Genomic DNA, 24,880 nt, shown 5'->3' on the forward strand with positions numbered 1-24,880 from the left:
GTTTTAAAAATATTTTGGGGGAAACCCAAATGAAGAAGAGTTGCTGATAATCCTTGGTTTATAAAAGCACTTTCATGTAAGTTACTCCAAGAGGTGGAAAAGGTAGGAAACAGTGAAGAAGTCAGGGTCTCAGGAGCGGTGATGTGCCCCAAGGCACAAAGCAGATGGTAGAGGTAGAACACAAACCAGACTTGTGGCAAATGTTACTTGTTAAGAACCTACTAGGTGCATTGTGTATCCTTCTCTAATACTGTGATCCCCAAAGGGGGTATCATCAACCCCTACTTTCTGGATGAAGAAATGGGCTGAGAGGTAACCGAGCAGAGGCAGTAATTGAGATGTGGAACCTAAGCTGACTCCAGGTTTGGAGAGCTTGGCCTTTGCACCGTGCCAGGCTGCCCCCCACCATCTTCCAGCTTCTCCAGGACTTGATCCTCTGGTTTGCACTGCCTCAAAACAGCAAGCTTGTCATTAGAAGCATGGAAGTGTGATGGAATTAGGAATTTATTGGGAAGGAAGCTGGCATTTACTTTCTTTGGTGCCCGACTGGTGAGCAATCAAGCCATGGTGAGGTTTTACTTGTCTGGGCTTCACCTTCTTTGCCTACCACAACTGGTCACGTGGTTAAAGGCAGCTTACTGCTGCCTTTTTGTGTACTCAGGTCCAGCTTGGAGGGCTGTTTCCCTTCCCAGCGTGGGGCCTGCACGGGGAACATTGGGGTCTGGGACCTGGGGACCACAGGAAGGGCTGAGCACTGAGTGGGCTGATCACCAGGACCCTTGGGTTCTTGTCCTTGTTCTGATATGGTCTCAGAGGTACCCTGGCCACATTCCTTCTCCTTTTAGCCTTCATTTTCCTCATCTGTAAAGCGGCAAATTGCACTTGGTAATCTTCCAAGATATCTTCAAGCTTTGACCTGTGTGAATGTGTTGGCAGATATCAAACAGCTTAGGTAAATGGAGACAGTAACCACTTTTGAGAGCTTTTTGTGCCCAAGATGCTGTGCTGAGGGCTTTACAGACATTATATTTCATTTAAGCTTCATAACCCCACAAGGTATAGTATTATTCTCCATTCTCCAGTTGAGAAAACTGAAGCCTACAGAGCTTAAAACACTTGCCAAAGGATTCATAGCTAGTGAGTGGTGACCTTAGGCCAAAGTTTACTCTCAACTACATGCCATATCCTGAGTCCCTCTTTGGGAACACAGAGGATGTACCTAATCCAGCCTGACGGGGGCAGGCTGAAGTGGAGGGGAGCACGATAAGACAGCTGAGCCGAGTTCAGAAGGACCAGTCAGAATCAACCCATAAAGAAATGTATCCCAGGCAAAAGGCCCAGTGTGAACAAGGCACAGAAGCACCAAGAATGTGACACACTCTGGACCCCAATCCCTCAGTCCCCTTTTAACCTGATCCCTCCATTCTAAAACGTTCCTTGCTGAGGGAAGTGGGGGGTCTTTGTACTAGAATCTGGATCTAGTCTGCACACTGGCTATCTTTTGTGGCACTTAGCAAACCCAAGTCCAAGAACCCCATGCCTCTTCTTTATGCAGTGGAGGTGGAGGTGAGCCTACCTAGATGTGAGGCTTAATTGATGTTGGGGAGGCTCCTAGAGCGCTTGGTGAAAGGTGGCCTGTAAATCTCAGACACTGAAGAATTCTGCCACATTCATCACAGTGTTTAATGTCCTGATTGATCTCCAGGGTAGTCAATTTCATTTGCTTGTTTCAGGATGAATAGGCAGCCTGCTCCCCTATGCTATAGCCTGGGGCTCTGCATAAAATTATGCCAGCCCTCTCTCTTTGGTAGCTTGCAATAAATTTAGCAGCAAATGTTCCATCATTTTCTTTGGATAATTAAATTAACTATTCACCAGGAGACAATACTAAACTTTTCAGTGCTGGAGCAAAAAAAAAAAAAATTTTTCCAGAGTAGATATGAATTCATCACTCAGTTTATGCCACGGAAATGTATGTTTTTGGCTTGTACTGGAAAAGGGAGAGGAAGGCAGATAAGGTGGTTCCTGTCTGGGGAACAACAGTGCTGTAACTTGGGGTGACTCCAGGGCATTATTTACAGGGGAACCAGTGGGGATACAGTGCCTAGGCTGGCTATTGGGGCTGGGGGGTGGGGCACACGTCCTCTCAGCACCCATCTACCACCCTCTCCCCACATCAGACTATCAGTGGCAGCAAATGAAATAGCTGAGCATCTCCTGGGCAACCTTCCCCAGAAGTGCTGAACGTGGGTAGGCAGTGAAACACCCCAGGCATCTATTATTAATAAGGATGGTTTCTGTTTGTGTCTCCCTTGAAACATTCTCAAAGGGCTTTCCCTTCCATTATGTCATTAACTATCCCAGCAACCCTCACGGGGATGGGGGCGGAGGGGACGAGTTATTATTCCTGCTGTACAGGGTGAGGAAGCAAGTCCATGGATTCACTTGGAGCCATGTAGCAAACCAGAGCTGGGCTGAGAACCCAGGGCTTTGGCACACCCTGTATGCACCACAGCATCTGAGGTGGAGGGTGGAGGTGGAGTGATCCAGACTTCTCTCCTGCCCTGAGATGTCCTTTCAAAACCTGGGGTTAACTCCCAGAGTTGTTGGGTATCCTTGTTAAGCAACTCTATGCAAGTGTCCTATTGACTTGTTAGTAAGATACTTTGTTTTTAAGAAGGCTTCCTTGGACCTCATCTTATTTGAGGCTCTCCCCAGCTCACAGAGTGTACGGCCCCACCTTTAGTCTCTTTAGAGATGAGGAAATTACACCAGAGAGGAACGTGGAGGCAGCACCAGTCAGGAGCTTGGAGTCAGAAAGGTGTTCCTGAGCTGAGAGTCACTGATGGAATAAACACCCACCACGCCGAAGAGAATTCCTGGCCACCAGCCTCTAAGTGTCCAGGGTCTGTGAAAAACCCCAGTCTGTGTGACTTGATCTGAAAAACCAAGGTTTGGGCTGGAGGACTTGCCCAGGGCTGACTGGAGAGGGGCCAGTTGTGTCATTCAGGGAAGGCCTTACAACTCCCCAGTCTTGGGTGGACTTTGAGCCAGGCCTGCAGGGCTCTGGCCAAGCTGCCTTGGGGGCTGGCCACCAGTACTGGTGGCTCTCAGCCTTGCCTTCGCTGCCAGGTTTGGCAGGTCAGGGTGGCACCCTGGCTACAGGACTGGCTCCTCTCCAGCTGAATTCATGGCAGGGTGGAGCCAGGAGGCTGGCCCTGTGGGAGGAGCCACAGGGCTCTGCAGAGAGGGTGGGCGGGTCCCTCCAGCCTGAGGGGCCACGTAGGCTGATTTATCTCTCTGACTCTCCTGACGATACCTGGTTTAATACCCCACAGTTCGTTTCACCGTATCCAGCATGGCATGTAACCTAGACAGACCTGGGTTTGAATCCTGCCAGTAGTTTAGCTGTATGCCCTTGGGCAAGTCATTTAATTAATCATTCTGTGTCTGTTTTCTCCTCTGTAAAGCAGGGAAAACAGCACCCAGTTTGCAAGGCTGTGATAAAGAGGGAACACTGCAAAGAGCACCCATCACAACAGGAAATGAATAAATGGGAGCCACTACTGTTACCACCCTTTTGTTGGCTTACAGGAGAGAGCAGCTGTTACCAGACCCTCCTCTCTTCTGGGAGAGCACCAGAGGGGGCTCTCTGAATGGGTTGACGAGCAAGGGGAGCTATTTCCCAGAGCTGCAAACCTCCCAGGGAGGGAGTACTCAGGCTCCATCTCCACCAGTCCCCAGCTGCCCGCCAGCCATAACTCTGGGCTGTGGCACCCGGGGGAACCGTGAAAGCCACAGCTTTTACTCTCCACCTCTTGCACTCCAGGCTGTGAGAGACTGCCTTGCGCCTGTCCTCAGACAGGTGAGTGGCTTCCTCTGTCTGTGTGCACCCTCTAACTCGGTGACTGTAGACTCTGTTCTCGGAGAGGTGGGACCACCTCTTGGCATCTCTGCCCCCAGTCTTCATCCGCTTGTGTGGCAGTTCTAACACTGCTACTGCCTGTTCAAGCAGGAAGGCAACAGTGAGTGCTCAGGCAGAATTTCACCTCACAGCAATTTGTAAATACCCTAAGAAACCAGCTTTTAAAAGTGGAGGTCTTCTAGGTGGGGAAACTGAGGCAGAGAGCAGGGGCCACTTGCCTAGCATCTTACCCCATTGCTTTCCTCCCTGTCCTGTGGTTTTCTCTGCAGTAGAAGTCCACAGCAGAGGCGGTGCCAGCTAGGAGCTGGGTCTCAGCTCTGGCACAGGACAGGCTCATTTACCTGTTTGGGTAGCCAGCACTAGCCCACGAGCTGGGGTGACGGGAAGTCAGCAAAGAAGGCATCACAGCTTAGCAAGCTGGGCCTGGCCGAGGAGAGTACCTGTTTCTAGTCCAGCAAATGCAGACCGCTAATAACAGACCCTGCTGACTCCTGCCCTAGAGATTATAAATCAGGTAATGCCCTCCAGCCCATCATGTGACAAAACCTAAGAGTGACCACTTTACTTCCAAAAGCTCTAAAACTTGGGAGTCCTAGCACCTAGCACACTGCCAGGCAGATTTGGGCTCCAGTTTCAGTGCCTCTCTTATTAGTGTTTGACCTCAGAGAAGTTCCTTAAACCTCTCAGCCTTGGGTGCTACACCTGTAAAATGGGCCGTTTTACCACCTCATGGGGTCATCAGAAGGTTACAGGAGCCCAAGTGTGTAGAGGCCTTACAGAGTGCTCAGTAATGGAAGCTGTAACTATGCTGCTGGTGACTGGAATGCCTCAGACTATACCCCAAAACGGCTTGGTTGGACACTGCTCCCTTTAATGTCTTTTTTGACAAGTGCTGATCTCCCCACGAATCATGAGGGTGTTCTTTGTCTGCATGTGGTAATTTCCCTCCCTTTTTTCCAATTCAGCCGTCTTTCCTGAGTGACTTTGCCCAAGCCTGTGGCCTTACGCAGGGCTCTAGGGTTTTAATGGGACTCGGGCCTGATCCCTGATCTTGAGTACCAAGGGGATGCAAGCAGGGATGCAGATGCTGACCAAGCCAGGAGATCACTGACTGCACTGTCAGGGTGAGTCCCAGGGGCCACAGGAACTGGGAGGACACCCTGACCTACTAGTGAGACACTTGAGAAGTGAGAACAACCTGCACACACAGGGAGGGGAGAAAGAGCAGGTTGGGAGGGGGGCAGGCAAGCGAGCTCATTTAAGAGTTGTGACCCCCACCAAGAAACTCAGTTGAGGCAATGGGAGCCCTTGAAATGAAAAAAATTATCTTCCCTTTTTCTTCTGGACATATAAAATGAAACATAGTGATCATAAAATCCCTTGGAGACTTTTCAGCAAGGGAGACAGTGACCAGGCTCAGCAGCCCAGTTGGGGACACACTGATTGGAGGAGGGTGGAGCCAGAGCTGGGCCTGGGCCTTAGCAAGGCTGTGATGATGGGGTCTGGGGCAGGTGACTTGGAGGGCAGAATGGCCAGCGTTCGTGACTGCTTGTGGGAGATGAGAAGGGAGCCAAGATTCATTCACGTTCATGGCTGGGTGGATGGTGGTGCCCGGGCTGGGAATCCAGGAGGAGGCGCAGGCTGCGGGCAAGATATCATGCTCAGCTTTGGACCTGCTAAGTTCAAGATCCCTGAGGGATGGAGCCCTGGCTCAGTGAGCTGCGTCTGGGAGTTGTCAGCAAGGAACACTGTATTCTGAGCTCCATTTTGGTGGGGAGATGAGGGAAGGGAAGGTACTAGTTGACAGTCACACAGGCAGGCAGTGTGAGCGCTTCCCTCCTGGGGTCCAGGGCTCCTTCCACTCTATAAAGGCCTTGGGGACACCAGAGAGGAGTTGGGGCTCTCTGGGTTGGTTTTCAAGGCCAACTCGAACCCAAACAAGCCACTCTGGGGTCCTCACTTGGACTAGCAACCAAAGGAACACCTCTGCCAACTGGAAGTCTCAGTGCAGGTGGTTTTTATTATTAAAGCCAAGATTGGAAAATGGCTGCCCCCCCCACCCCCCTGACCCTCCCACCCACTTTCAGATCCATCCCTTTATGTCCTGTGAAGGTGAAAACTAGATTTGTCTTGAAAAGACTCAGAAATGCTCATGCCTAAATGAGAGAATGAGGACAAATGAAATAGGCTCAGATGGTGGTCTGTGTGTGATTGTGTTGGCTCCACCCAGGATTCCTGGAAAAGACGGCTTGGGGGTGGGGCTGGATAGCCCCTGCTCACAGTGCTGTTCCCGAGGGTCCGGGGTGGGCATCAGGAACAAAGGCAACGGAAGAGGCTGAGCTGGCCCCTGCACTCTGCCCTGCTGGAGCTGGGCCACAGGCTGGTTTTTGTAAAAGTGGTTTAAAAAAAACCCAGCCACGAGCACCACCCTCCCCTGAGCAGGGTGAGAGGAGGCGCCAGCTCTGGGCTTTGAGGTCTGAGGCGTGTGGCCTCCTGGCCTGGCGTCACCTCCCTGGAGGCAGGCAGCACCCTGAGGGAGGCCAGGAGGGCTCCTGGGCCCCTTGTGTGGCCCCAGTAGCCTGCAGGGCCCTGGGAGAGCGTGAGATGGCTGTCTGCCCCTCTCCCTCCCAGCCTGCCCGGAGGCTCTAGGCTTCAGGGACCCTGTGCAACTTTTGCTCTTTGGATTCCAAAGATCTGAACTTCTCCTCCAGCACAGGTGCAGCAGGCTGGAAATGGATGACAGGCTTGATCTGAAAGACAGTGAAGCCCTCCTGGTTCTTCTGGTTGAACAGACTTACCCTGTGCTCCAGCTCGGGGCTGGTTTGGGCCAAGCCCGCTGTGCTGGGCCGGGCAAGGGAGGCTGGGTCCAAGGCCCTCCGGGATGGGCAGGGGTCCTCTGACAGGGAGGACAACAGGTCCTGGACTGTGGCCTCTGCCGTCTCCTGCTGAGGTGGTGGCGGCAGTGGCAGGGGGGAGGGGCTAGGCTCAGAGGACGGCTCCTCGCGGGCAGTGCCGCAGTCCGTGGAGGAGCCCAGCATGTGGCTGCTGTCACTCTGGGCCTGGGTGACGGAGCCGCGAGTGGAGCGGGAGGCGCTCTCAGAGGTGGCGCTGGCGCAGGGACCATCGCTGCCAAGCTTCAGGGGCACATCGACAGAAAAGAGGTCAGAGGAGATGGGCTGGTGAACGTCTATGGCCGCCGTGGTGACCACACACACAGCTGGCTCTGGGGCACCGCTGTCTGCAAGGAAGGAGGGGATGCGGGTCACACTCCGCCCGTGCCACACCTCTGCGTGCCCTGATGGGGGCGGGTCTAGGAATGGGGCTGGACGGTGGGCGGTGAGTATGAATGGGCTTTGCTGGGAGAGGTCTTGGTAGGCGGTCCAGTTCTCCAATATTCACTGACCTCCCTGAGGGAGGATTATGCCTCCCCGTCTTGCTGAACTCAAGTGTGGACACGTGGCGTGCCTTGGCCAATCATCTGTAAGAACTGACCAGTGGCATTTCCCAGAGAAGCTATGTAAACCAGACGTGCTTTGCTCTGGCAGTCAACACTGTTCTGGAAGGGGTGACAGCTGTTCTGCCTGCTGGGTGCTAGAATAAAGATGACAGCCTGGGCACAGAGCCCCTGGCCAGTGTGCCATGGGCCTTTGTTGATTTATTTAAACCACACAGATGTGGGGTTATTGCCACTGTGGCATAATCTAGCCCATCATAACTCAGAAAGCATGGTGTGCCACGATAAGGAATTTGAATTTCATGGTCAGAGGCGGGTCAAAGTTTTAAATGGGTCCAGTGTGATAGTGACGTGACCAGAGCTGTGCCTTCAGAAGACTGATTAATCTCTATATGATGCATTGTAGGGGGAGGGTGAAGGACACCTCAAAATGTCTTCTCTGAGAAGTATCAAGGGGCTGAATCATAGTGGGTGTAGTGTGGTCAAGGTTTCTCTCTAAAGTGGTGGGGAGAGTGTACTGGGAGATGGTGGTCTTTGAGACCAGCAGGTTAGATAAGGCTTTGGAAGAGGAGGCAGAAGAGGGAGTCTAGCCTTACAACGGAGTTTACCAGGATTTAAGGGCTGTGAAACCCAAACTACAAGATTCAAGACATTGGCTAAGGAGAAACAAGACGTTGAAGGACTGAGTATTATTTTTAAACTCACTCAACCCTCCCCATAAGTGAAAACCACTAGGTCCCCTAAGACTTTCTGAAGTGCAAGAATGAAACATAAATCAAGCAAGGACATGCCCAATGCCTGTTACTTCTCAAGCCCAATTACGCTGCTATCTCACCCCCATCATGCTCATCCTGAAAGGTTCTCAGGTTGGGAGGCGCTGAGGTCACTTAGACGTCTAGATTCCAGCCCCCTCCCATTCCAGAGTCCCCCATGCAGCTCTCTTTGGCGATCCCAGAGCACTCCCACCACAACACCCACAGCTCTAGCGCTAGAGTTTGCTGGGAGCCTTGAACCCTGCCTGCAGTTATGGTTCACAGGTGCTGGGAGGTGGACAGCCAGGTCGAGTTGTCCCTAGCCTGGATGTTAGGGGTTGCCAGGGTCACCTCTGGCACAGGGCCACACAGAAGTTCTGATACATGCAGAACAGCCGCCGACACAAGACTTACCACTGCTGGGCCCATTGTAGTACTGGCTGATGTAGCTGTTCATGTCATCTTTCACTGCAGCTTCTATGGAGGTGGGGACAGAGAAGGGTGAGTGTGATGGTGAGCCAGAGAGTCCAAGAGGCAGGGGCTGTGGCCAGTTCACGCTCCTCCCCCAGTACTCCTGCCCCTACCCCCATTACCACGAGGGGAGACAGGCGCTTGTCTCCCACAAGCTCCCTGATGCTTTGATCCTCCGTGGGGGACCGCATGTCTCATCTGCCCCAGGGCTGGGCTGGACTGGACTGGGTATCAGGGAGCATCTCCAGCTTGCTGTGTGGTATGAACAGGCCCTTTCCTTCTCTGTCCTCAGTTTCCCCCTCTCTGAGATAAGGGGTGTGGAAATAGTTCCTCAGGGCTTTCCCTGCCTGGATGTCCTGAGTCTCTGAATCCACCTGAGGTTCTCAGGGTCACCAGGAATGCTGTCCTCAGTGCAAAAGCCTCAAAGCCCCATTTGCAGCCACACACAGCCAGGTGCAGAGGCTGATCATCGGCGACAGCCCCCTCGGTCTTCCACGCTGTACAGGAATGGACATGGGCGCTGGGCATGCCCACCCCCTACACTGTTCCCAGCACATGATGGGTGCTCAGTAAACAGTTATTGAATGAATAACAAATGAGAAGGCGTAAAGCTGTCCAGGTCAAGAGAGATGGCAAGGGAACAGGGTCTCAAAGAAATGTTGGTTCTTTGTCCTGAAGGGGTGGGGAAGGAATGGAGAGAGGAGAGGTGAGAACTTCACAGAGAGGCCTGACCATAGGAGGAAAAGCAGACAACAGGAGACCCCAAAAGCCATCCTAAGGAGCTTAGCCTTGCCCCAAGTGCAGTGAGGAGCCACCGGAAAGTGTGAACGTGGTCAGGTGTGAGTCACTCCCAAGGTTGCGGGGAGAGTGGCTGGGAAGGTGTCAGACTTTAAGACAGGAGAACAGAGACCACAGTGCCCGGGTGAGGAAGACAAGCCCTGAGGGAGGCTGGGTGGTGCCTGATGATGGGGCAGAAGGGAAGGACTGGGGTCCACACCCCAAGAAGCCATGGTGTGCAGGTGACTGGCCTGATGCTTTCTGTGGCCGCCTTCCTGGGCACACCTGAGATGGCTGCAGAAGCCAGCCTGCCCTGACACTGGGAGACTAGGTGGCAGCAACGCACAGCAACCTGGCTCTTAAAAGCATTTTCGGCCTCTTTTGATCGTTAAATGCCTGTGGTCATTTCATTTTTTTTTAAATGAAAAAATGTGTGTTTTTCACTAATGTCTGAGCTGAGGGAGGGGCCCCAGGCTGGCTCCAGGCCCTGCTTCAGGATCAACCAGCAACACTCCCTCAGAATCAGACAGCAACACTCTTCTCCATGGTCCTTCATAATTTATGTTGTAAATGCTGTCTAGCCCTGCAGGCCACCCTGGGTAGTGGGAGGTGGGAGGTTCTGGTTACTTCTCTTGGTTTTATCCTGAGGCCATGGCAGCAGGCACCTGTGATGGGGCTGTAGAGGGCCATGTGACGTGGGCAGGACAATGAACTCAGCTAAAGTATCCACGGACCCACGAATCCCAAAGGGGCCACTCTCAGGAGGTGGCCTGGAGTGAATGAGAAAAACCCAGAGCCTGGGCTCTTGTGCCGGTGCTGCCACTGGCCCACCATGGGAACCTGGGCAGGTCACAGCCCCTCTCTGGGCCTCAGTTTCTTTATCTGTACCACGAGGGGGCCGGCGGGGCTCTTAGAGATTGCAACAGCTGGCTCCCGACCCCTCTGCCAGCCCTGAAGTTCCAAGAGGTGAGAGTCAGAGCAGAGTGGGAAGGGACCGGAGGCACCTGAGCTGTGTCCCGAACCCCCAGTGTGGAAATCACCTCAACCCCTGCCTGACGGGGGGCTCTCCCCACCACGGCCTGTGCACCTCAGGGAAGGGGACTCCTACCTCTTTGTTGAGCAGCTCTAATAATCAGGTTCATCTGCGCTCAACAGGGTCAGTGTGCCTGACCCTCTACCTCCAGGGAGCACAGTCAGGGCCTCCTAGGGACGTCCACTCCTTGGTCAGGCAGCCAGTCTCCGTCTCCTCAGGAAGAGCCTGCTATGTGAAGCCTTGCAGATCCTGCCCCCACAGGTACCAAGGCTAAGCCCATTTCTACTCACAGTCTGTACGACAGAACTTCCAGCACTTAAAAAGCCCTCACATCCCTCCTGAGAAGTCTCTTCTCCTGAGAAACCCCTGTCCATTTTTCACCCCTCCTCAGTTTTCCAGCCTCTCCACTCTGAAGGTTTCACTGTGGGCTCTAGATGAGACCAAGATGGGGGGAGGAGTAGGGAGGAGGGAGCTAGCGTTTACTGTGCCCTTCAAAGCTCCAGACTGCAGGTTCGGCACTTCACACACCGACCTCCTTTAATCCTCACTGCTGTCCTGCAAGGCTGGGATTGTTTAACAGATGGGTCCTTCCCAAGATCCGGCATGATCATTCCCCTAATGCAGCCTAACCTCCTCCAAGTGGGTTTAGCAACTGCCCTACTCTGCTGACTCACGAGCTCGTGGCCAACATCAATGCCCAGGTCTTCTCTGCAGGAGCTGGGGCCAGGCCAGCCAGGCCTTTGCCATGCTGTGGCTGTGTAACCCCCCACAGAGGGCTTCATGTTTATCATCTCAGGCAAATGTCAGCTTGCTGGTTTCAGCCCAGAGCCTGCTGAAAGCATTCTGAATCTTGATTCAGTCTACTAAGGTATTCTCTCTCTCTCTCCTGTCTCAGTGTTGACTATTTGAGGATGCTCACATCTTCATCCAAGCCTAGGCCAGGTAAAATAACCTAGGCCAGGTGACCTTCAGCCCAGATATCTCTCCTGAGCTTTTGACTTGTCTGGCCAACTGGACAGCTTCACCTGGATGACCTCCAGCTACCTCTGACTCAACATGTCCAAAACAGAACTCAGTTTCTCCCTCCACCTCCATCTTGGTGAATGGTTCCCTTGCCCACCCAGGCTGGGACCCTGGTCACTTCTCCATGCTTCTTCTCCATCCTTACCAACAACGCAACTGCTGCTGAATCTAACCAGTTGAGGGACCCCAGATACCCTCTGCTATGGCCCATAGTCCAGCCTTAGGTCAGACCTCTTGCTTTCCCCTTTGGACTCTCGTCATGCCTGTGGGATTAATGAATGGGATTGCTCACTCCATGGACACGCCTGACACAGAACCTAGGTCTCCAGGCAGCCACTGCAGGCCTGTCCAGTCTGTATTTGCTTCCTCTGCTCCAAACACAGGGGCCTCAGAGTGAACTTTAAGACAAGTCAGAGCAAGGCCTGCCCGGGCTTCCCTAGCAGTGCAGATGCTGCCCGCACCCCCCACCCCGCCCACCCCTCTCTGCTTCAGGTAGTCCGCCTTCTCCACAACTGACCACTTGGGCTGGAGTTCTGTCCCCATCCACACAGGGGCCCAAGAGCCTTAGAGGGCAGGGGCCACATTTTACTCAGAGTCTCCCCAGCACTTAGCATGGTGCTTGGCATATACCAGCCGCCAATAAATAGGATGACTGAACAGTGCCTATGGCTGGGTCAGGGACATGCAAGACCTCCCAGGGCCATTCCCCTCACCCTCTGAGATGCTCTTTGCACCCTGCAGCACACAGCCTTGCTCTCAGTCCCTGGTACTTCCTGCCCAGAGACTAGTGACTACTGGGTGTCTGGGAGCTTGTGGGGAGAGAAGAAAAGCAGGCACAGATGCTTGTGGCCAGGAAGAGGCCATCAGTCAGCCTCAACATGGGACTACCCACCTTCCATTTAAGAATAACCCCCTGCCCCACAGTTGTTTTGATTTGGCATCAAGGAGCCCTAGGGCCACGTAGGAACTGCCTCACAGGGAGACTGGGTTGGCTGACCCTGGAGGGGTAGGAAAGAAGGGTTGGTACAAACATAGACTCCAGGACAAAAGAGCCCAGGTGCCAACCTCAGCTCTGCAGACGTTTGCTGTGTGGTCTTAGGCAAATCCCTAGCCACTCTGAGCTTCAGCTTCCTCACCTGTAAAATGGGAGTAAGAAATATCTACATGCTGGTGAGCTGTATGTTTCACTGAGATAATGAAGGTCAAGTCTAACCTGGGGCTGTCCCTCACCTCCCTGAAACCCCGGCCCATGGTGCTCCCTGCCAGCCCCAAAGTCTTGGGTCGTTTCTGTGGCAGCTGCTCTCAGCTGCCCAGCACCTTTCTTCCTAGGGTGTGAACATTCTGCAAAGCCATCCTGACTAATCCTCCTAAAGCCGGTTGGGTGCTGTGGTGGCGATGCTCATTATGTGGGGTTTGCTCCTTGGGCCGGGCCCCAACCTGCCAAGCGAGGCAGAGGTGGAGCAAAAGGGTGGTGAGTCAGCTGGGCCTCACACAGGTGACAGGACTGGCCAGCCTGGGGGTGGGGGTCAGCACTGCACACCCACACGTCCTGTGTAGATCCAGGCCCCAAAGCCCAGATGGAAGCCCTGATTCCTGGTCGGGACTCCCATTCCCAAACTCCAACTTGCTGCTCCACAGCTCAGCAGCCCTCACTGAGGGGGGACACTACTATTCACTGAGCACCTGCTGTGAACCAGGCTGAGGGCAGTGTGTATGACTGAATGTTCAGTTCCTCTCAGTGAAGATGTGCTTCCACTACTATTCTCATTTTGGAAAATTTAGGGTTGAGACATAAGACCAGCTGCATAACTTGTGGGGCCCCTTGTTTATAAAGCATTAAGGTTGGGACTTCCCAGTGGCGCAGTGGTTAAGAATCCGCCTGGCAATGCAGGGGACACAGGTTCAACCCCTGGCCCAGGAAGATCCCACATGCCACAGAGCAACTAAGCCCATGCACCACAACTACTGAAGCCTGTGTGCCTTGAGCCCGTGCTCCACCACAAAAGAAGCCACCACAAAGAGAAGCCCGCACACCACAACCAGAATAGCCACCGCTTGCCGCAACTAGAGAAAGCCTGTGTGCAGCAACAAAGACCCAATGCAGCCCCCCAAAAATAAATAAATAAACTTATTTTTTTAGAAAAAGCATTAAGGCCCAGAAATAAACCTACCCATGTATGGTCAGCTAGTTTACAAACAAGGAGCTAAGAATACACAATGAGCAAAGGACAGTCTCTTCAATAAGTGGTCCTGGGGGAACTGGACCACTCTCTTACACCATAAAAAAAATTTACTCAAAATGGATGAAGACTTGAATGTAGGATAGCCTCATCCACCAGAGGGAAGACAGCAGAAGCAAGAAGAACTATAATCCTGCAGCCTGTGGAACGAAAACCACATTCACAGACACACAAAATGAAAAGGCAAAGGAATATGTACTAGATGAAGGAACAAGATAAAATCCCAGAAAAACAATGAAATGAAATGGAAATAGGCAAGCTTCCAGAAAAAGAATTCGGAATAATGACAGTGAAGATGATCCAGGACCTCAGAAAAAGAATGGAGGCAAAGATCGAGAAGATGCAAGAAATGTTTTAAAAAGACCTAGAAGAATTAAAGAACAAACACCTAGAAGAATTAAAGAACAAACAGAGATGAACAACACAATAACTGCAATGAAAAAATACACTAGAAGGAATCAATAGGAGAATAACTGAGGTAGAAGAACGGATAAGTGAACAGGAAGACAGAATGGTAGAATTCACTGCTGCATAACAGAATAAAGAAAAAAGAATGAAAAGAAATGAAGACAGCCTAAGAGACCTCTGGGACAATATTAAATGCACCAACATTTGCATTATAGGGGTCCCAGAAGGAGAAGAGAGAGAAAAAGAACCCAAGAAAATATTTGAAGAGACTATAGTTGAAAACTTCCCTAACATGGGAAAGGAAATAGCCACCCAAGTCCAGGAAGCACAGAGAGTTCCAGGCAGGATAAACCCAAGGCGAAACATTCCAAGACACATAGTAATCAAATTGACAAAAACTAAAGACAAAGAAACATTATTAAAAGCAACAAGGGAAAAATGACACATAACATAAAAGGGAACTCCCATAAGGTTAACAGCTGATTTCTCAGCAGAAACTCTACAAGCCAGAAGGGAGTGGCATGACATATTTAAAGTGATGAAAGGGAAGAATTACAACCAAGATTACTCTACCTGGCAAGGATCTCATTCAGATTTGACAGAGAAATCAAAGGCTTTACAGACAAGCAAAAGCTAAGAGAATTCATCACCACCAAACCAGCTCTACAACAAATGCTAAAGGAACTTCTCTAAGTTGGAAACACAAGAGAAGAAAAGGACCTACAAAAACAAACCCAAAACAATTAAGAAAATGGTAATAGGAACATACCTATCGATAATTACCTTAAATGTGAATGGATTAAATGCTCCAACCAAAAGATGCATGCTCGCTGAGTGGATACAAAAACAAGACCCATATATATGCTGTCTACAAGAGACCCATTCAGACCTAGGGACACATAGAGACTGAAAGTGAGGGGATGGACAAAGATATTCCATGCAAATGGAAATCAAAAGAAAGCTGGAGAGGCAATACTCATATTAGATAAAATAGACTTTAAAGTAAAGAATGTTACAAGAGGGGCTTCCCTGGCAGCGCACTGGTTAGGAATCTGCCTGCCAATGTAGAGGACATGGGTTCGAGCCTTGGTCCAGGAAGATCCCACATGCCGGGCAGCAACTAAGCCCGTGTGCCACAACTAGTGAGCCTGCGTTCTGGAGTCCATGAGCCACAGTTACTGAGCATGCATGCCACAACTACTGAAGCCCACACGCTTAGAGCCTGTGCTCTGCAACAAGAGAAGCCACTGCAATGAGAAGCCTGCACACCAAAACAAAGAGTAGCCCCCACTCACCACAACTAGAGAAAGCCTGCATGCAGCCATGAAGACCAAACACAGCCAAAAATTAATTAATTAATTAATTAAAAACGAATGTTACAAGAGATGAGGAAGGACACTACATAATGATCAAGGGATCACTCCAAGAAGAAGATATAAAAATTATAAATATATATGCACCCAACATAGGAGCACCTCAATATATAAGGCAAATGCTAACAGCCATGAAAGAGGAAATCAACAGTATAACACAATAATAGTGGGGGACTTTAACACCTCACTTATACCAATGGACAGATCATCCAGACAGAAAATTAATAAGGAAACACAAGCTTTAAATGACACAGCAGACCAGATAGATTTAATTGATATTTATAGGACATTCTATCCGAAAACAGCAGAATACACTTTCTTCAGTGCACATGGAACATTCTCCAGGATATATCTCATCTTGGGTCACAAATTAAGCCTCAGTAAATTTAAGAAAATTGAAATAATATGAAGCATCTTTTCTGACCGCAATGCTATGAGATTAGAAATAAACTACAGGGGAAAAAAACGTAAAAAACACAAACACATAGAAGCTAAACAATATGTAACTAAATAACCAAGAGATCACTGAAGAAATCAAAGAGGAAATCAAAAAATACCTAGAGACAAATGACAACGAAAAAATGACGATCCAAAACCTATGGGAAGGGGGCTTCCCTGGTGGCGCAGTGGTTGAGAGTCCGCCTGCTGATGCAGGGGACGTGGGTTCGAGCCCTGGTCTGGGAAGATCCCACATGCCGCGGAGCAACTGGGCCCGTGAGCCACAGCTGCTGAGCCTGCGCGTCTGGAGCCTGTGCTCGGCAACAAGAGAGGCCGCGACAGTGAGAGGCCCGCGCACCGCGATGAAGAGTGGCCACCACTTGCCACAACTGGAGAAAGTCCTTGCACAGAAATGAGGACCCAACACAGCAAAAATAAATAAATTAATTAAAATCAGTTGATGATAATCTAGTGAGCTTTCCTCCGCAAGGTAATTAAAAAAAAAAAAAAAAAAACCTATGGGATGCAGCAAAAGCAGTTCTAAGAGGGAAGTTTACAGCAGTACAATCCTAACTCAAGAAACAAGAAAAATCTCAAATAAACAATCTAATCTTACACCTAAAGGAACTAGAGAAAGAAGAACAAACAAAACCCAAAGTTAGCAGAAGGAAAGAAATCAAGATCAGAGCAGAAATAAATGAAATAGAAACAAAGAAAATGATAGCAAAGATCCATAAAACTAAAAGCTGGTTCTTTCAGAAGATAAATAAAATTGATAAACCTTTAGCCAGACTCATCAAGAAAAAGAGGGAGAGGACTCAAATCAATAAAATTAGAAATGAAAAAGGAGAAGCTACAATGGACACCACAGAAATACAAAGCATCCTAAGAGACTACTACAAGTAACTCTATGCCAATAAAATGGACAATGTGGAAGAAATGGACAAATGCTTAGAAAGGTATAACCTTCCAAGACTGAACCAGGAAGAAATACAAAATATGAAGAGACCAATCACAAGTAATGAAATTGAAACTGTGATGAAAAATCTTCCAACAAACAAAAGCCCAGGACCAGATGGCTTCACAGGTGAATTCTATCAAACATTTAGAGAAGAGCTAACACCCATCCTTCTCAAACTCTTCGAAAAACTTGCAAAGGAAGGAACACCCCCAAAACTCATTCTACAAAGCTACCATCACCCTGATACCAAAACCAGAGAAAGATACTACAAGAAAAGAAAATTACACACCAATATCACTAATGAATATAAATGCAAAAATCCTCAACAAAAAACTAGCAAACAGAATCCAAAAACACATTAAAAGGATCATACACCATGATCAAGTGGGATTTATCCCTGGGATGCAAGGATTCTTCAGTATACACAAATCAATCAATGTGATACACCATATTAACAAACTGAAGAATAAAAACCATATGATCATCTCAGTAGATGCAGTAAAAGCTTTTGACAAAATTCAACACCCATGTATGATAAAAACTCTCCAGAAAGTGGGCACAGAGGGAATCTACCTCAACCTAATGAAGGCCATATATAACAAACCCACAGCAAATATCATTCTCAGTGGTGAAAAACTGAAAGCATTTCCTCTAAGATCAAGAGTAAGACAAGAATGTCCACTCTCACCACTAGTATCCAACATAGTTTTGGAAGTCCTAGCCATAGCAATCAGAGAAGAAAAAGAAATAAAAAGAATACAAATTGGAAAAGAAGTAAAACTGTCACTGTTTGCAGATGATGTGATACTATACATAGAGAATCCTAAAGATGGCACCAGAAAACTACTAGAGCTAATCAATAAATCTGGTAAAGTTGCAGGATACAAAATTAATACACAGAAATCTCTTGCATTCCTATACACCAACAACGAAGGATCAGAAAGAAAAATTAAGGAAACACTCCCATTTACCATTGCAATGAAACCAACCTAAGGAGGTAAAAGACCTATACTCAGAAAACTATAAGACACTGATGAAAGAAATCAAAGATGACACAAACATACGGAGAGACATACCATGTTCTTGGATTGGAAGAATCAATATTGTGAAAATGACTATACTACCCAAAGCAATTTACAGATTCAATGCAATCTGTATCAAATTACCAATGGCATTTTTTACAGAAGTAGAATAAAAAAAAACTTAAAATTTGTATGGAGACACAAAAGACCCCAAATAGCCAAAGCAATATTGAGGAAAAAAAACAGAGCTGGAGGAATCAGACTCCCTGACTTCAGACTATACTACAAGGCTACAGTAATCAAGACAATATGGTACTGGCAAAAACCATAAATACAGAATAATGGAACAAGATAGAAACCCCAGAGATAAACCCACGCACCTACGGTCAACTAATCTATGACAAAGGAGGCAAGGATATACAATGGAGAAAAGACAGTCTATTTGATAAGTGGTGCTGGGAAAACTGGACAGCTACATGTAAAAGAATGAAATTAGAACACTCCCTAACACCATACACAAAAATAAACTCAAAATGGATTAAAGACCTAAATGTAAGACTGGACACTATAAAACTCTTATAGGAAAACATAGGAAGAACACTCTTTGACATAAATCACAGCAAGATCTCTTTTGACCCACCTCCTAGAGTAATGGAAATAAAAACAAAAATAAACAAATGGGACCTAATGAAATTTAAAAGCTTTTGCATGGCAGGGGAAACTATAAACAAGATGAAAAGACAGCCCTCAGAATGAACAAAATATTTGCAAACGAATCAATGGACAAAGCATTAATCTCCAAAATATATAAACAGCTCATGTAGCTCAGTATTAAAAAAACAAACAACCCAATCAAAAATGGGCAGAAGACCTAAATAGACATTTCTCCAAAGAAGACATACAGATGGCCAAGAGGCACATGAAAAGCTGCTCAAACATCACTAATTATTAGAGAATTGCAAATCAAAACTACAGTGAGGTATCACCTCACACCGGTTAGAAAAGGCATCATCAGAAAATCTACAAACAACAAATGCTGGAGAGGGTGTGGAGAAAAGGGAACCCTCTTGCACTGTTGGTGGGAATGTAAATTGATACAGCCACTATGGAGAATAGTATGGAGGTTCCTTAAAAACTAAAAATAGAATTACCATATGACCCAGAAATCCCACTACTGGGCATATACCCTGAGAAAACCATAATTCAAAAAGACACATGCACCCCAACATTCACTGCAGCACTATTTACAATAGCCAGGTCATGGAAGCAACCTAAATGCCCATCAGCAGATGAACGGATAAAGAAGATGTGGTACATATATACAATGGAATATTACTCAGCCATATAAAGGAAGGAAATTGGGTCAATTGTAGAGATGTGGATGGACTTAGAGACTGTCATACAGTGTGAAGTAAGTCAGAAAGAAAAACAAATATCATATATTAACGCTTATATGTGGAATCTAGAAAAAATGGTACAGATGAACCAGTTTTCAAGGCAGAAATAGAGACATAGATGTAGAGAACAAATGTATGGACACCAAGTGGGGGAAAGTGGGGAGAGAGGGTGGTGGTGGGATGAATTGGGAGATTGAGATTGACACATATACACTAATATGTGTAAAATAGATAACTAATAAGAACCTGCTGTATAGAAAATTAAAATCAAATAACAGTCAAAAAAAAAAACAAGACTTGAATGTAAAACCTGAAACCATAAAAATCCTAGAAGAAAATATAGGCAGTAGGTAAACTCCTTGACATTGGTCTTGGCAATGCGTTTTTGGATTTGACACTAAAAGCAAAAACAAAAGCAAAAATAACTGGGACTATACCAAATTAAACAGTTTCTGCACAGGAAAGGAAACCATCAACAAAATAAAAGGCAACCTACCCAACGGGAGAAAATATTCACAAATCATATCTGATAAGAGTTAATATCCAAAATATATAAAGAACTCATACAACTCAATAGCAAAAAAACAAACAATCCAATTAAAAATTGGTTCTGAATAGACATATTCCCAAAGAAGACATACGATAGGGCAAAGGTACATGGAAAGGTGCTCAACTTCACTAATCATCAGGGAAATGTAAATCAGAACCACAGTGAGATCACCTCACACTCGTAGAATGGCTATTATCAAAAGGACAAGAGATAACAAGTGTTGGAAAGAAGATAGATAAAAGGGAACCCAAGTACACTGTTAGTGGGAATCTACATTGGTGTAGCCACTGTGGAAAACAGTATGGAGGCTCCTCAAAAAACTAAGAACTACCATTTGATCCAGCAATTCTACTCCTGGATATATATCTGAAGAAAACAAAAACACTAATTTGAAAAGATACATGCACCCCAATGTACATAGCAGCATTATTTATAATAGCCAAGATATGGAAACAACCTAAGTGTCCATCAATAGATGAATGGGTAAAGAAGATGTGATATATACATATACATACATACACACACATATACATACAATGGAATGTTATTCATCCATAAAAAAGAATGAAATCTTGCCATTTGCAACAACCTGGATGGACCAGAGGGCTTTATGCTTAAGTGAAATAAGTCAGACAAAGACAAGGTATGATCTCACTTTTATGTGGAATCTAAAAACAAAACAGGAGGACCTTCAAGACGGCGGAGGCGTAAGAAGTGGAGATCACCTTCCTCCCCACAAATACATCAAAAATACATCTACATGTGGAACAACTCCTACAGAATACTTACTGGATGCTGGCAGAAGACCTCAAACTTCCCAAAATGCAAGATACTCCCCACGTACCTCGGTAGGGCAAAAGAAAAAAGGAAAAATGGAGACAAAAGAATAGGGATGGGACCTTCACCTTGGGGAGGGAGCAGTAAAGGAGGAAAATTTTCCACACACTAGGAAGCCCCTTCACTGGTGGAAATGGGGTGGGTAGGCAGGGGGAAGCTTCAGAGCCACAGAGGAGAGCACAGCAAGAGGGGTGCAGAGGGCAAAGCAGAGAGATTCCCAGAGGATCACTGCCGACCAACACTCACCAGCCTGAGAGGCTTGTCTGCTCACACGCCAGGGTGGGTGAGGGCTGGGAGCTGAGGCTTAGGCTTCAGATGTCAGATCCCAGGGAGTGGACTGGGGTTGGCTGCATGAACACAGCCTGAAGGGGGCTAGTGCGCCACAGCTAGCTGGGAGGGAGTCTGGCAAAAAGTCTGGAACTGCCTAAGAGTCAAGAGACCACTGTTTTGGTGTGTGCGAGGAGAGGACATTCAGAGCACCTCCTAAATGAGCTTGAGAGATGGTCACGAGCCACGGCTATCAGTGTAGACACCAGAGGCAGGCATGAAACTCTAAGGCTGCTGCTGCAGCCACCAAGAATCCTCTGTGCAAGCACAGGTCACTAAACACACCTCCCCTCCCGGGAGCCTGTGCAGCCCGCCACTGCCAGGGTTCCGGGATCCAGGGACAACTTCTCCGGGAGAACACATGGCGCACCTCAGGCTGTTGCAATGTCACGCCGGCCTCTGCAGCCACAGGCTCACCTTGCATTCCGTACCCCTCCTTCCCCCAAGCCTGAGTAAGCCAGAGCCCCCTAATCAGCCGTTCCTTTTACCCCCTCCTGTCTGGGCGAAGTACAGATGCCAGAGGGCGACCTACATACAGAGGCAGGGCCAAATCCAAAGCTGAACCCCAGGAGCTGTGTGAACGAAGAAGAGAAAGGGAAATTTCTCCATGCAGCCTCAGGAGAAGCAGAGTAAATCTCCACTATCAACTTGATGTACCCTGCATCTGTGGAATACCTGAAAAGACAAAGAATCATCCCAAAATTGAGACGGTGGACTTTGGGAGCAACTGTAGACTTAGGATTTGCTGTATGTGACAGACTAGTAACTGATATTTATGTTTATCTTAGTATAGTTTTTAGCACTTGTTATCACTGGTGGATTTGTTTATTGGTTTGGTTGCTCTCTTTTTTTTATTACTTAAAAAAATTTTTTTAATAACTTCATTTTAATTTTTCTTTCATTTTTTTCTCCCTTCTCTTCTGAGCCGTGTGGCTGACAGGGTCTTGGTGCTCCAGCCAGGTGTCAGGCCTGAGCCTCTGAGGTGGGAGAGCCAAGTTCAGGACATTGGATCACCAGAGACCTGCCGGCCCCACATAATATCAATCAGGGAGAGCTCTGCAGGATGTCTCTGTCTCAATGCTAAGACCCAGCTCCACTCAATGATGAGCGAGCTCCAGTGCTAGACACCCCATCCCAAACAACACGCAAGACAGGAACACAACCCCATCCATTAGCAGAGAGGCTGCCTAAGATCATAATAAGTTCACAGACACCCCAAAACACACCACTAGACGCGGCCCTGCCCACCAGAAAGACAAGATCCAGCCTCATCCACCAGAACACAGGCACCAGTCCCCTCTAACAGGAAGCCTACACAACGCACTGAACCAAACTTACCCACTGGGGGCAGACACCAAAAACAACAGGAACTACAAACTTGCAGCCTTCAAAAAGGAGACCCCAAACACAGTAAGTTAAGCAAAATGAGAAGATAGAGAAATACACAGCAGATGAAGGAGAAAAGTAAAAACCCACGAGACCAAACAAATGAACAGGAAATAGGCAGTCTACCTGAAAAAGAATACAGAGTAATGATAGTAAATATGATCCAAAATCTTGGAAACAGAATGGAGAAAATATAAGAAACATTTAACAAGGACCTAGAAGAACTAAAGAGCAAAAAACCAATGGTGAACAACAATAAATGAAATTAAAAATTCTCTAGAAGGAATCAATAGCAGAATAATGGAGGCAGAAGAACGGATAAGTGAACTGGAAGATAAAATAGTGGAAATAACTACTGCAGAGCAGAATAAAGAAAAAAGAATGAAAAGAACTGTGGACAGTCTCAGAGACCTCTGGGACAACATTAAACGCACCAACATTGGAATTATAGGGGTCCCAGAAGAAGAAGAGAAAAAGAAAGGGATTGAGAAAATACTTGAAGAGATTATAGTTGAAAACTTCCCTAATATGGGAAAGGAAATAGTGAATCAAGTCTAGGAAGCACAGAGAGTCCCATACAGGATAAATCCAAGGAGAAACATGCCAAGACACATAGTAATCAAACTATCAAAAATTACATACAAAGAAAAAATATTAAAAGCAGCAAGGGAAAAGCAACAAATAACATACAAGGGAATCCCCATAAGGTTAACAGCTGATCTTTCAGCAGAAACTCTGCAAGCCAGAAGGCAGTGGCAGAACATATTTAAAGTGATGAAAGGGAAAAACCTACAACCAAGATTACTCTACACAGCAAGGATCTCATTCAGATTTGATGGAGAAAGTAAAACCTTTACAGACAAGCAAAAGCTAAGAGAATTCAGCACCACCAAACCAGCTTTACAACAAATGCTAAAGGAACTTCTCTAGACAGGAAACACAAGAGGAGGAAAAGACCTACAAAAACAAACCCAAAACAATTAAGAAAATGGAAATAGGAACATACATATCAATAAGTACCTTAAATGTAAATGGATTAAATGCTCCAACCAAAAGACACAGACTGGCTGAATGGATACAAAAACAAGACCCATATATATGCTGTCTACAAGAGACCCACTTCAGACTTAGAGACACATACAGCCTGAAGTGAGGGGATGGACAAAGATATTCCATACAAATGGAAATCAAAAGAAAGCTGGAGTAGCAATTCTCATATCAGACAAAATGGACATTAAAATAAAGACTATCACAAGAGACAAAGAAGGACACTACATAGTGATCAAGGGATCAATTCAAGAAGAAGATATAACAATTGTAAATATTTATGCACCCAACATAGGAGTCCCTCAATTCATAAGGCAAATGCTAACAGCCATAAAAGGGGAAATCGACAGTAACACAATCATAGTAGGGGACTTTAACACCCCACTTTCACCACTGGACAGACTATCCAAAACGAAAATAAGTAAGGAAACACAAGCTTTGAATGACACATTAAACAAGATGGACTTAATTGATATTTATAGGACATTCCATTCAAAAACAAGAGAATATACTTCCTTCTCAAGTGCTCAAGGAACATTCTTCCAGGATAGATCATATCTTGGGTCACACATCAAGCCTCGGTAAATTTAAGAAAATTGAAATCGTATCAAGTATCCTTTCCAACCACAACACTATGAGACTAGATATCAATTACAGGAAAAATTTGGTAAAAAACACAAACACATGGAGGCTAAACAATATGGTACTAAATAACCAAGAGATCACTGAAGAAATCAAAGAGGAAATCAAAAAATACTTAGAAACAAATGACAATGAAAACACGATGACCCAAAACCTATGGGATGCAGCAAAAGCAGTTCTAAGAGGGAAGTTTATAGCAATACAATCCTACCTCAAGAAACAAGAAAAATCTCAAATAAACAACCTAATCTTACACCTAAAGCAATTGGAGAAAGAAGAACAAAAAACCCCAAAAAGTTAGCAGAAGGAAGAAATCATAAAAATCCGATCAAAATAAATGAAAAAGAAATGAAGGAAATGATACCAAAGATCAATAAAAGTAAAACCTGATTCTTTGAGAAGATAAACAAAATTGATAAAACATTAGCTACAGCCATCAAGAAAAAAGGGCAGAAGACTCAAATCAATAGAATTAGAAATGAAAAAGGAGACATAACAACTGACACTGCAGAAATACAAAGGATCATGAGAGATTACTACAAGCAACTATATGCCAATAAAATGGACAAACTGGAAGAAATGGATAAATTCTTAGAAAAGCAAAACTTTCTGAGACTGAACCAGAAGGAAATAGAAAATATAAACAGACCAACCACAAGCAATGAAATTGAAACTGTGATTAAAAATCTTCCAACAAACAGAAGCCCAGGACCAGATGGCTTCACAGGCGAATTCTATCAAACATTTAGAGAAGAGCTAACACCTATCCTTCTCAAACTCTTCCAAAATATAGCAGAGGGAGGAACACTCTCAAACT

General features: G+C 46.9%; 1 protein-coding gene across 1 annotated transcript in view; it reads right to left on the reverse strand.

Moving 5' to 3' along the window:
* Nucleotides 1–6,019: 6,019 nt before the first annotated feature.
* TMEM266 (transmembrane protein 266) overlaps nucleotides 6,020–24,880 on the reverse strand; it is a 139,193-nt gene continuing 120,332 nt past the window's right edge. The window contains exons 10-11 of the mRNA XM_081230155.1: nucleotides 8,546–8,608; nucleotides 6,020–7,163 (exon numbers count right to left, since the gene is read on the reverse strand). Coding sequence (XP_081086281.1) covers nucleotides 6,571–7,163; nucleotides 8,546–8,608 — 656 coding nt within the window. The 3' untranslated portion in view covers nucleotides 6,020–6,570. The remainder of the gene's footprint in view (nucleotides 7,164–8,545; nucleotides 8,609–24,880) is intronic.

Source organism: Mesoplodon bidens, assembly GCF_964165515.1.
Source record: "Mesoplodon bidens genome assembly, chromosome: 3".
NCBI lineage: Eukaryota > Metazoa > Chordata > Mammalia > Artiodactyla > Ziphiidae > Mesoplodon > Mesoplodon bidens.